General features: G+C 50.9%; 1 protein-coding gene across 1 annotated transcript; it reads right to left on the bottom strand.

Annotated features, from left to right (window-relative positions):
* Positions 1-381: 381 nt before the first annotated feature.
* On the bottom strand, positions 382-2,796 carry AMER3 (APC membrane recruitment protein 3). The gene has a single exon (XM_029224492.1). It carries the CDS (start codon positions 2,794-2,796, stop codon positions 382-384), a length of 2,415 nt encoding a protein of 804 aa, XP_029080325.1.
* Positions 2,797-12,950: the final 10,154 nt, after the last annotated feature.

Below are 12,950 nucleotides of genomic sequence, written 5' to 3' on the forward strand. Positions count from 1 at the left end.
GGCCTTGGGCTGCCCGGGACCTGTTCTGGCTGAGCCGGTGGGTTCAGCTATGGATGCCTCCATGTTAAAATGCCCCGCCCCACTGAGTCCTGCCACCCCCTCTCCCCCAATACAGTCCTCACATCAGGGACAAAGGGTGGAGATTTGGGTCTTAGGCTCTCCTGAGTGTGACCACAAAGACACAAGACTGTTCCAAAGGTGGGTCTCAGCCATGCTGGCCTGGGAGCTCCCACTTCCTGCTGGTTGCAGAGGATGCCCTCATGGTCCAAGAAGCTGCAGCGGCTTTCTGGGGCACTTGCAGAGTGGGCCCCCTCCCACTGGCTGTTGGAAGTGAGGGCCAGAATTCCTGGCAGGTGATCCCAGGCAGCAGGACTGAGGGGACTATGAGTCCAGCTGGCTCCTGTGTGCAGCCTGCTCTATAGCCCTTGAGCTGAGCTGCAGAGGCTGGTCCTCCACAGAGGCATGGGCCTGGGCATCCAGCCTGGCGGGCTCCACCCTGATCTGGCTCAGGTCCAGAATGCGGCCTGGGCACCTCTGGTCCTGTGGGCTGTGGAGTGGGCTGGCCAGGGAGGGCAGGCCACATATGGCAGCCATGCTAGGGAAGCTGTTAGGCTGTTTCTGTTGCAGAATGTCAGGGCCCCTGGCCTGAGGCTGCCCGCAGTGCCCGCTACCTGTGTTCTGCCTTGGGGGCTGACAGTCTGGGTGGATCTGTAGGGCTGCCACCTGGGCCACACAGCCTGTCAGAGTGAGCTCTAAATCCACGGTGCTTCCCCCAGGGCCTGGCCTCCAGGGACCTTGGAAACACCCCAGGTTCCCAGGAAAACTGGGCTGCTGGGAGCCAGGCCAGGCAGAGGGGTTTGGGACCTTGTTTTTGCTGGATGTGTTGGTTGCCATGGGGGCTGCAGACCCCACAGAGGAGAACGAGCCTTCAGGGTGGCCTTGTGTCCCTTCTTCCCCAGAGACCTGCACACACTCCAGAGAGGGGTCCCTGGATGGAGAGCTGGTCCCCTGCTTGGTCCCCGCTAGGACCTCGCTCACTCCAGCAAGTGGGCCCTTGGGGCCCGAACATGCCCACAGCTCCCACCTGCTGGGTGCTGAGCTCATGGAGGTCCTCCCTGTATCTAAGGCCCGGGTCCCCCCGCCCTCCAGCTTCACTGGACCTAGGCACACCTTCTCAGAGCCAGCTCCTGGTTTCTCCACCAGTCCTCCCGGGGGCGTTGCAGGCTCCCTGGGGGCCGAGGCAGGCGGGACACGGAGCTCTGGGCTCCGGCGGAGCCAGTTGATAATGCCCATGGTGATGGCAAGCTCGGTGTCGCAGAGCTTCAGCAGGCACTCCTTGCCCCTCCAGGAGCTCTGCAAGAAGCTCTGGCTGAGTAGGTCTGGGCCTGGAGCGGCGGCCAGGTTCTCTTCTGCCCCCACGTGGAAGCTGCACATGGACAGCGGGGCTCCCAGTGCCGGCCCTGACAGACTCTCAGACACGCACAGGTCGTCATCCAGGTTCGGGCTCCCAGGGCCCTCAGTGGGGTCATAGAAGAGCTCGTAGAGGGCGTCTCCGCTGTAGCTGTCCCTGGGGAAGGCGGCTGCGGGTGTGCCTGGACTCGGTGCCTCCTTCTTGTCCTCCTCGAGGCCTGGTGAGAAGGAGTCATAGTAGCCCTCGTCGCTCGTGGACACAGATTCTGGCCGCTCGCTCTTGGGCGTGCCTGTGTCTATGGAGCTGGCTTTGGAGCCGCTGTGGGGGTCCCTGCATGGACACAGGGGGAGCTCAGCAAGCCCAGCTGCATCTGGCCTGGGCTTGTCTGTGTCTGACCCCTGGGGGCCCCCCAGCCACGGACCTAGCAGGGCGCGCTGTTGCTGCCTCACCGAGTGATGCACACGGTCCCAGAACTTGTCAAGGTCAGACATCTCGTTCTGGGCAGGCGATGCCAGCTGCTCTACGCTGCCCTGCAAGGGGCCCCTGGAAGCCATGCAGTCAGGCACCTGGGATGCCCGGGCAGGGCTCTCCAGGCCCTCATGCAGCTCCAGGGATGGCACTGAGCTCTCGTCTGCAAAGATCTCCCCGCAGCCGGTGAGTGAGTCAAAGCTCTTGAGTGAGGCCACATCCTCACACAGGGCCCTGCAGAGGTCAAAGGAGGAGTCGGGTAAGAACTCACTGTCAGACAGGTCCTGGCACAGGCTGTCCAGTCCCAGCCCCTCGCCCAAGGGGAAGCAAGCTGTGCCTTGCTGCCCTCCAGCCTCTGATGGGCCTTCAGGAGAGGACAAGCTCTTCCCCTTGTTTGCCAGCGAGGCCAAATTCTCAGTTTTGTTTCTGCGGATGTGGAATAGATTCCGAAAACATTTCTTGGGTCGTTTCAGGGAAATTCTCTTCCTTGGGATGCTCTTGGCCACAGCTGGTACAAAGGGCATCTGGGGCACAAAGTGGCGGTAGTCAATCATGCGCTGGCTCCTGGGGGGCCCTGGGAAGCTTGCGCTGCCCATCAGCTGCCCTGTAGCTGCGGCTGCCCTGTCAGCCCTGGGCACAGTGTCTTGAGTCTTGCTCTTCTGCACCAGTTTGAAGGTGGTCCCACAGAGAGCTGCAGGCCCCCCATTGGCGTCTGGCTGGGCCCCCTTGTCGGAGCACCTGTCATATCCTTGGGTGCTGGGACTGACCTGGGGGCCCCTCTCACTGTGGGGTCGCTGCTGCCCTCCTGGTGAGACTGCATCCTCCGTGGCCGGGGCAGTGGCTGCTGGATCTGGGGGTTTCTCATGGTCAATCTGCAGGCTAGATTTGATGAATGTCTTTCCTCTCTTCAGCTCCATGTTGCAGTGTCCCTGCTGCTGTGGAGGAAAGAAGGAGGCACTCGGTATCCAAGATGGAGGCCTGTGGTTCTAGAAGACATGTGTTTGCCTCCCCACCCCACCCCACCCCCCACTGCCCACATGGGCATGGGAGCTGAGCTCTGACATCTGAGCTTGGATCCTCTGTGGAGGCAAGAGGAGAGGGAGATGGGAACTGCCACATCCACAGGCTTACTGCTCCAGCCTTTGTAGATAACTGATACCCAATACCCAGAGAAGTTAAGTCATGTGCTTAAAGGCAGACAACAGGAGACAAAATTAGAGCATACTGGGGTCTGGTACTCCTGTAGTCGTGATCTTGCGACTCCCTTGAGCATCCTTTCAGAGCTTATCTGGGCAAGTTAGACTTCCATGTTCAGGCCCGGCACTCTACCCACAGCACCATATCCTTAGGAGGAGTATCATGGCCCTTCTGAGTGGATGAAGCAGAGGACTCAATAAATAAATTGCTTCCTTCATGCAAGAAACAGGGAAACACAAGCCTACTTCCTGGGCTGGGCGCAGTGGGCCATGTGGGCGTGGGGGGAGGGAAGACACATGCATGCCCTCCAGGACTGCTGCATCTGTTTGAGGAGGGAAGACTCAGTCTACACAGAAGCCATCAGGCAAGGCACAGCCAAGCATCTCACGGTGCACGAGAGCTTGCGCACAGAGGAGAGAGCAATGTGGCAGAAGGCGAAAGGGAGGAGACAAGCAGGAGACCAGGAACAGGCAGACGGGCCACACACAGCACACCATGAGCTGGAAGAGCAGGCAGGGGTCGTCTTTTGCGCACGTCCTAACTGATAAACATTGCTACCTGGAGTGCCATCCAGAGAAAGGCTCTGATGCCCAGTCTGAGTTCAATGGGAAAGAGTGCTGGAATCGCTTATTGATGTCTGTCCTGGGTTCGGGAGTGGGAAGGTGGTAAGGGTGTTAACAACTTGATCATCCTTGCACAGCTGGGGAGTTTGGCCTTACCCCCAGCCAGGGAAGAGCTATGGAAGTCTTCTGAGGGAGTGGGTGGAAGCAGTGGCATAATGAAGTTGATGGTCTGAGACCATTTATCTGCTGTCTGAGTGGAGGAAGGACTAAATCAGAAGAGAGGCTCTGAACAGAGAGGACTCACAAGAGGAAGCTAAAATGGACCGGGTATATGGAGATAAGGTCTAGATGGAAATTGCAGTTCTAAGCATGAAAAAGAGGGGTAAAGTCATAGGGTCTTTCAAAGGAAGAAACACCAGGATTTAGCAACTAAATAAAGAAAGACAAGCAGGCCAGAAGTCATAAACACTGAGGCCGGGATTCATGCCATGAGGGGGACCATAGGAGTGGGAAAAGTCCAGAAAGTGGAGAGGATGAGATGTGAGCAAAGGCAAGGAAGGTACCTGTGTTAAGAGCTGGTTTGGGGGAGAGGAGCAAGGGTCTAGTTTTAAACCATTGCCTTTGGGGTGAGTTTGGAGACCCACAAGACCACATCAAAAGAAGGCAGGGGCTTCCCTGGTGGTGCAGTGGTTGAGAGTCCGCCTGCCAATGCAGGGGACACGGGTTCATGCCTCGGTCCAGGAAGATCCCACATGCCGCAGAGCGGCTGGGCCCGTAAGCCATGGCCGCTGGGCCTGCGTGTCCGGAGCCTGTGCTCCGCAACGAAAGGACCGGGAACCGCAAAAAGAAAAAAGAAAAAAAAAAGAGGGCAATGCTATATCAGTAAACAAAGGATGTCACAGTCATCAGTGATTGCAGCCCTCCAATGCGAGCCGGTGAGCCCTAAGGAAACTCAGGAAGGAAAGAATACCTGCCATCTAGCAGCCCTCAGATTGCAGCCACTCCCATGATCAGCCCTCAGGAAACTCAGGATGTGAAAACACAGGATGCTGGCCCCAGGTAGCTGAGGTGAATATCAAAGGAATGATTTCAGTGAGCCCAGAATCTTGCATCTTCCCATACACAGAAAAGTGCTAAATTCCTTAACTTGGGATAGCAGGTTTTCTTTAATTAACAATAATTTTTTGACGTTCAGACTACCTGCCCTTTGTTGCAAAACTTCTATATAACCTGATTCCCCCCCCCCCCCCGCCTCTTCTGAGCAGTTGTCTCAGGGTTACTTGAGATGCTGCCTCCTGGGCTTGAAATCCTAAAAATTCCCACCAAATAAAACATAACTCAAAAAAAAAAAAAGAAGAAAAAGAAGAAGGCAGTGCTGAAGAGCACCCCCTGAGATCCCCCCCCCCCCGCACTGGTGTGCTGTTCCTCACAGGTACCCCGCTCCCAGGCTCCATCTGCCTCATTGTCTCCGCCTCTCCTTGGCAGTGAGGGACCTGCCAGTTGGTCCTCTGGCTGGTTTCTTGGGCTCTCCATAAGGAGCGCTCCATAGGGAGCATCTGGATTCACTCTCCCTCAGTCCACAGTCTGTGAGGGAGGAATAGAGCAGGTGTGCAGGCAAGTGGCTTTATTGGCCTGCATGCCTTTCACGCCCACTGCCAAAGAGGCCTCCCGGTCCCCTCCGGAGAGTCTCGGAAATGCTTCAACATGGGGTCCTGGAGGCGGGCGGAGGGGCTGTCTCCAGGCCCAGGTGGCAATGTTAAAGCCAAAGAGGATGAAAAGGGCTGGCAAAGTGGGCACTGCAGAGGCTCCCAGGGCAAGTGTCATGGCCTCCACCCCACTCCCACCTGTGGGCAATGCTTCCTTCCCTGCAGAGGAACACCTGGGGTCTTTGGCCAGAAGATAGTAGAAGGAGCAGGCACCGTGTCAGGGAAGGCTGCAGAGCCCAGGCTTGGATATGGCTGCAGTTCAGCTCTTGGTGGCAGAATCCTGGACAGTGGGTCAGTCCCTCAAGCTGCCTTTCTGCCTCCTGCCAGGTGGCATGTGCCCAAGTCTTCCCCACCCTGTACCTGCAGACCCCATTTCCACTCCCCACAACCTTTTGTAGCCTAGCTCTGGTGGGTTTGGGTACACACAGCATAGCGGTTATTTTCTGGGCTCTGGAGTGGGAAGACCTGTATCTGAGTCTTTGTTCCCTCTACCTAACCAGGCAGAGTGCTTGGCCCATAACCTTATAAGGGACATACTACTGTAACCCCCATTTGATAAAGGAGAAATTAAGGTGCAGAAAAGTCAATGGATTGGCCCAGGTCACACAGGTGGTAAGTAGCAGACCTAGGATTTGAACCCAAGCCTGTCTGATACTAAACATGTGCTCTTAACTGATAGACATTCTATGAACTAACAGCTCAATCTCCTCTTCGTGGGAAATCTAAACATTGAATAATAAATGTGGTTTTGTGAGAAATTTTGGAAAGCATAATGAAAATGAAGATTAAAAGCAAAAGTATAGCTCACAAACTTAGAAAAATTGTAACGGAAGGTAGTATAATTTCTATGGCAAGAAATTTTGGAGATATTCATTATGAGATTTCTGTTGCATTTATTTTTTTCCATGTTTTAGAAAAATATTTTTATTACTGTCCTTTGGGAAATAACTTCAACCAGGCATGATAAAGATTATTTCACTGTGTGCAGAATTTTGCAACTACAGAATATAAGATGGTTTATTTGATACTGATCTCTATAAATAAAACTTCTAGCTTCTTAATTCTTGTAATAGTTACTGATTTAAAATCAAATTCTTGGAATAGTAACTGATTTAAAATCATGAGCAATTGGAAATTTCACCACACTCTAAAGTTGGAAAATGGTCTTTCAAAATAGCTGTCATTGCTATAGGTGTTGGGACCAAATGTCACTAACATTGCCAACCCTATTTCCTGAGTCTATTTAACACTTTGCACGTTGTTAGGACAATAAGCACTAAGGCCCAGAACAATGAACCAGAAACTTGCAGAATACTGGAGCAATCAGGTGAAATTCAGTGTGTGTTCAGTCCATTCAGTTTCCATGTTAAAATATTTTACCAGATCCTGACTCTTTGGAAATGTGGGGCCCATATGTGACACGGGTGGGAACTCCCTGAGAGGTCAGAAGACCCACTGCCCAACTGGAGTCAAGCTGAGTGGCCATCTTTCATGATAATTCTCAGGGGCACAGTGGGATTTATCTGGACAGCCAGGTGCTGGCATTCTCATTTCCTGAGGGCAAAGGCCATGTGTCCAGGTTCTCAGTTGCAAAAGTGCACAATCTGCCTTGTAACCCTGTGGCTAGACACCCTCTTTGTGGAGCCTGAGAGATACTCCCCCATCATTTGCCAACCAGGAAGGCCAAGTTTCAGTTTTAACAGGTCACTCCAGGTGTGGGTGAGAATGTAAAATAGGAGCAAGAGTGGACACAAGAGGGCAGGTTAAGAGCCAGAGGAAGGTCCAGGGGAAAGAAAGTGGTGGCAAAGACTTTCCACGTGTGAAAGCTTACATCTCAGCATCTTACACAGAGCGTGTGCATGCATACGAACTTACTGCAAATTGAGCAAATGAAGTAATTCCATTTGCTGCTTTTCTACATTATGACTAACTTTAGCTCAACTGCCTAGAATTTTCTTTTCCTTTTGGTAAGGTAATTTTATGTTTTTCTTTCCTTTTTGAACATTAAAATGACCAGGTATTTCATGGAGCAAAATAAAAACCTTGGAGCTACACACGTGCAACAGAAACAGTTTGGAAATATAAAAATTTTGACTAACAGCTTTGGTATTTACCCTGCCTTCTCCTGCCCCACCCCCAATATCCAGGAAAATCACAAACATGAAACACAAAGGGGTGAATGGTGATAAGAGAGTAGGGACCTATGAGGGAAGCCCCGCCCAGGGACATCCTGGACATTGGGGTGGACAGGCTATGTATAGGGCAGTAGTTTATCTCTGTAAGAGGCTGCCTTGTCTAAGCCAAAACCTTCAGGGTGATGGAGTGAAGGCCACTTCGGGGAGGGACAGCCTCTATGTTCTGGGATGGCTGTGGGGTGGGGAATGAAGCAGAAATAGAATCTGCAGTGTTTAGAACATCACCAATTCACCCAGCCCCCACGTTGGGGAGACAAAGGGACCTTTGGGGAGCGAAGGTCCTGGTCTACTTTTTCTAAGAGAGTCTCTGGGCGTTCCTGGCCTGCCCAGTGGAGAAAAGATGGGTCTCCAGTCTTACTCGTCCCTTCCCAGTACCCGCATCCGAGGGGACAAGGTTCCCCCCTTCCGCAGCCGACCTTTTCAGGTCTGTGTCATCGCTCCCAGACCCCGCATCACGGAGTGGACAGAGTGCAGACACTGGTTCCTCCTCTCAGCCCGCCCATTGCGCGAAAAACGCACAAAAATTTCCAAATCGCTGCCCTCCTCCGCTCCACGCCTACATCCTCGGGGCTTTGGCGACTTACCGCTGGGGCCTGGAGCGTCGCAGGACGCGGCCTTGGCAGGTCCGGGAGCCGCGCCCGATCCCGAGCTGAGCGCTCAGCACCACGGTCAGCTCCCGGCGCCGCGCGCGCCCGCCGGACCCTGGGAGGCCGAGGGCCGGCTCCCTCCCTTCGCCGCAGGAGGGGCTGGGAGGCCGCGGCAGGAGGCGGGCCCGCAAGGGTTTAGCAGCCGGAGGGCAATCGCGCCGCGGCGGGGCGGGGCCGGGCAGAGAGCCTGTCGGGCGCGTAGGCGCACCCGCGCAGTAGTGGGCGAGGCGGCGCGCGGGGCCGGGTGGGGACCGCTCTGGCAGGGCCGCCGCCCGGACCTCGCTCGGTTTCGCTTTGTTCGTGTTTATTCCGGTATCTGCCTCCGTGCGTCTCTGCCCTCCCCCGCAGGGCTGTGGTTCTGCATCCCTCAGGCCCAGTCTCTTGGGCTCCCCAGACTGACAGCCGCCCAGTCGTCGCCCCTTGCCCCCGACCGTATTTCCCCGCTGCGGTCCGAACTCCTGAGAGCGCACAGGTGTGGGTGCCCCTAGCCTCCACAGCACGCAGCGCCGGGGCACATTTAGCCAACCCTGTCGGAAGGGCCGAGTCACGAGCCCTCCCCAGGATTCGGAGCGGGTTTGGAAGAAGGAGCAGGCCAATCTCGAGATGCGGGACAGAGTCTTCAAGAGCCTTCCTTACAGAGTGCCTTTCTTGGGCCCGATAATATGACTAATGGGAAGGAACGAGGTGCTCCCCTCACAGGTACTCACAGTGTGGCGTCTGCCGGTGCTGTGGCCTGCCGCAGTCTTGCGGGAGGGGCAGAAGTGTTGTGGGACTCTCTCCCCGCTGAGCTGAGGAAGGAGGGTCTGCACGCTGGGAGCAGGAATAAAGTATGGAGTAAGCAACTCCGGGATGGCTCGGAGAGAAGTGCCAGGAGCATGGGTGAGGGGCGGAGCACAGGCAAGGCTGGTGGGGCGGGGTGGAGTGGGGTGAGGGGGGAGAGTACAGGCAGAGAGTGCTGGGAGGAAGAAGGAAGGAGTCTTCCAGTCCAGGCTTGGGCTGAGGCCCAAAAGAGGTCAGGGCTCCGTGGATGACGAAGGCCGCTCCTTTCTTTGAGCCTGATGGGCTCCCTCCCTGTTCCCATTTCCAAAAAAAAATCCTTGGTCTGGGCTGGCTTTGTCATAAATCAGCAGCCTTCTTTATCATCAGTCACCTTGAGATCATCCCACCCCAGTCACCGCAGTCAAGAGCAGCTCCACCGCAGGCCCCTCCTTCGGCAAGGATCACCCACCACCTTTGGGTGAGGCCCCCTTCTTGCATTTCTTGGAGTTGAATCGTCTTTCTAGCCAGTGACTGACTCACTGTTAGGCCAGATGTCCTCCCTCCCCCCATGTTGATGGTATAGTCCTGACCTTTCCTGGCAGTTTCTGACCTTCAGAGTTCCCAGAATCAATTTCCCCCCTATTACGTAGAAACATAGCTGGATCTGTGCCTCATGCCACATAACCCTGAATCAAGTGTAGGATCCCCTAGACTCCACAGTCCTCACCAGTTTAAGTTAACAAAGATTAGCCTCTCCTATTATGGTCTCCCTTCTTCCACATTACAGCATTACAAGGACAAATTTTCCCTTAACTTCTTCCATTGAGTGATAATTGGTCTAGTCAATGCTCAGCTTGTCACCCTTTTGTCAGTGAAAACTATTCTAAGCCATCTACTTCCTCCTGTTAGACAGTTTAAAAACATCCTTATTTTGGCGTATAAAAACCCCAAACAAACTATAGGGTCCCCCTGGTGGCGCAGTGGTTGAGAGTCCGCCTGCCGATGCAGGGGACACGGGTTCGTGCCCAGGTCCGGGAGGATCCCACATGCCGCGGGGCGGCTGGGCCCGTGAGCCATGGCCGCTGAGCCTGCGCGTCCGGAGCCTGTGCTCCGCAACGGGAGAGGCCACAACAGTGAGAGGCCTGCGTACCGCAAAAAAAAAAAAAACAAAAAACAACTATATATATATATATAACATATATATATCATATATATAACATATATATAGTTTGTTTATTACATATAACATATATATTTATATGTAATAAACAAATTATAAATAATCATATATTATAAATAAAATATATTTATATACATAAATAAACTATATAATACACACACACATATATATAATTTTTTTCCCCAAGACATGGGATCTGGTCTTCTCCAAGGACCCCTGGAAAGACCTTTCACACCAAGATTTCCCAGTTTAGATATTACTGAAAGATTTTTTCTTTAAACTGTTTTAACATAAACTTACTTTATGTTATTTTTGTAATACACTGACTTAGTTTTCTCATCTGCATTTTCAGGCTGTGGCTATAACCCTCTTCTTTCCTGGCATAGGCTCTTAGGGTTTTCTTGACCTGGGCCCCCAGGTGACTTGATTGACTGGAGGATCTCAGGCCCCCTGGCCACACCCCTTGCTTTCTGACAGACCCAGAGGATTTCACTTAACTGTGAGCACAAATTTAACAACAGCCTATGATGCTGATCTGGCCAGCTGCATGAGTGGGTGTGCAAAGCTCCAGGTTTGCAGCCTGAGAACCCAGTTCCATGTGGGGCCCACATCTGAAGGGACTGGGAGGTGAGGGGGTGGAACCCCACACCTCTGAGGAAGGCTGGCAGGACTGGGACTGTCAACTTGGAGAAGAACATGCTTCAGGGGCCACAATTTGGAGCAGATGGCTGACCGGGGAGGACGGCCAATGGCTCCAAGGATGGGCATGGCAAGAGGCAGTCTGGGACTCAGGTCAGTTCCCCTGCAGCAAGATGTCCTCCCCAATCTCAAACAAACTAGTGTGAGGGGTACTATCAGATGAAGTGGCTATGGCTATGGCTGGATGGTTTCTTGTTCTTTTACATTTATTTATATTTTAAAACGTCCATCCTAAAAACAAACTGAACAGATTGTGGCAAAATATGCATAACATAGAATTTTCAATTTAACAGGTTTTAAGTGTACAGTTCGGTGTCATTAAGTACATTACATAGTTGTATACCATCATCTCTACCTACTTCCAAAATATTTTCAACACCCCAAATAGAAACTCTGTACCCATAAAGTGATAACTACTCATTCCTCACTCCTCCTAGCTGCTGTATTCTACTTTCTACCTGTATTCTACTTTCTTTCCCTGTGAATTAGACTCTTCTATGTAACTCATATAAATGGAATCGTTCAATATTTGCCCTTCTGTGTCTGGTTTATTTCACTTAGCATAAGGGTTTCAAGGTTCACCTATGTTGTATAATAGCATTTATAAAAATTTCACTCCATTTTAGGACTGAATAATATTGCATGTATGTATGTACCACATTTCTTTATCCATTCATCCACTGATGGACATTTGGGTTGTTTCTACCTTTTATCTATTGTGAATAATGCTGCTATAAACATTAGTGTACAAATATCTGTTCAAGTTTCAGCTATCACTTCTTTCTGGTATAGACCTAGAAGTGGAATTGTTGATCATATGGTAATTCTATGTTTCGTTTTTTGAGGAACCATCACTTTTTTTTTCACAGTGGCAGCACCAGTTTACATTCCCACCAGCAATTTCTCCACATCTTTGCAGATACTTGTTATTTTCTGTGTTTTTTTTTGAATAATAGCCATCCTAATGGGTGTGAGTTGGTAGCTCCTTGTGATTTTGATTTGCATTTCCCTAATTAGTAATGTTAAGGATGTTTTTCATGTGATTATTGGCCATTTGTATATCTTCTCTGGAGAAATATCTATTCAAGTTCTTTATTGAATTTTAAATTGGATCGTCTTTTTTTTTTCCATCTGTATTGACATATTATTGACATATATTGGGTTGGCCAAAAAGTTCATTTGGTTTTTTCCTTAAGATGTTATGAAAAACCTGAACGAACATTTTGGGCAAGCCGATACATATGTAAGTTTAAGGTGTAGAACTTGATGATTTTATACACAAATATGTGGCAAAATATTTTCCACAATAAGGTTAGTTAACACTTTTATCCCCTCACAATATTGCCATCTGGGGGAGCTGAGGAGATAACATTTAAGATTCATTCTCTTAACAACTTTCAAGTATACAATACAGTATTGTCAATTATTGTCAACATGCTGTACATTACATCCCCAGAACTTATTCATCTTATAATTGGAAGTTTGTACTTCCAATATACCTTTGACCAATATCTCCCCATTTCCCCCATACTCTGGCAACCACCCTTCCACTCTCTGTTTCTATGAGTTCAGCTTTTTAAGATTCTACATATAAGTGACTCATATGGTGTATGCCATCCTCTTTCTGACTTATTTCACTTATCATACAGCGCTCAAGGTCAATCCATGTTGTCACAAAAGGCAGGATTTCCTTCTTTTTATGTCTGAATAATATTCCAGTGTGTGTGTGTGTGTGTGTGTGTGTGTGTGTGTGTGTGTACATTTTCTTTATCCATTCATCCATCCATGTCAGCTATTGTGAATAATATTTAAATGAACATGGGGGTGCAGATATCTCTTTAAGATAGTGATTTCATTTCATTTGGATATATACTCAGAAGTAGGATTGCTGGATCATATGGAAATTCTATTTTTAGTATTTTGAGGACCCTCCATACTGTTTTCCATAGGGGCTGCACCAATTTCCATTCCCACCAACATCGCACAAGGGATCCCTTTTCTCCACATCCTTGCCAACACTTTGTTGTCTCTGGTATTTTTAATAATAGCCATTCTAAAAGGTGTGAGGTGATATCTCATTGTGGTTTTGATTTGCATTTCCCTGATGATTAGTGATGTCGAGCAC

The sequence above is a fragment of the Monodon monoceros genome, unplaced genomic scaffold (genome assembly GCF_005190385.1).
Source record: "Monodon monoceros isolate NGI ecotype Baffin Bay Population unplaced genomic scaffold, NGI_Narwhal_1 Super_Scaffold_16, whole genome shotgun sequence".
Lineage (NCBI taxonomy): Eukaryota > Metazoa > Chordata > Mammalia > Artiodactyla > Monodontidae > Monodon > Monodon monoceros.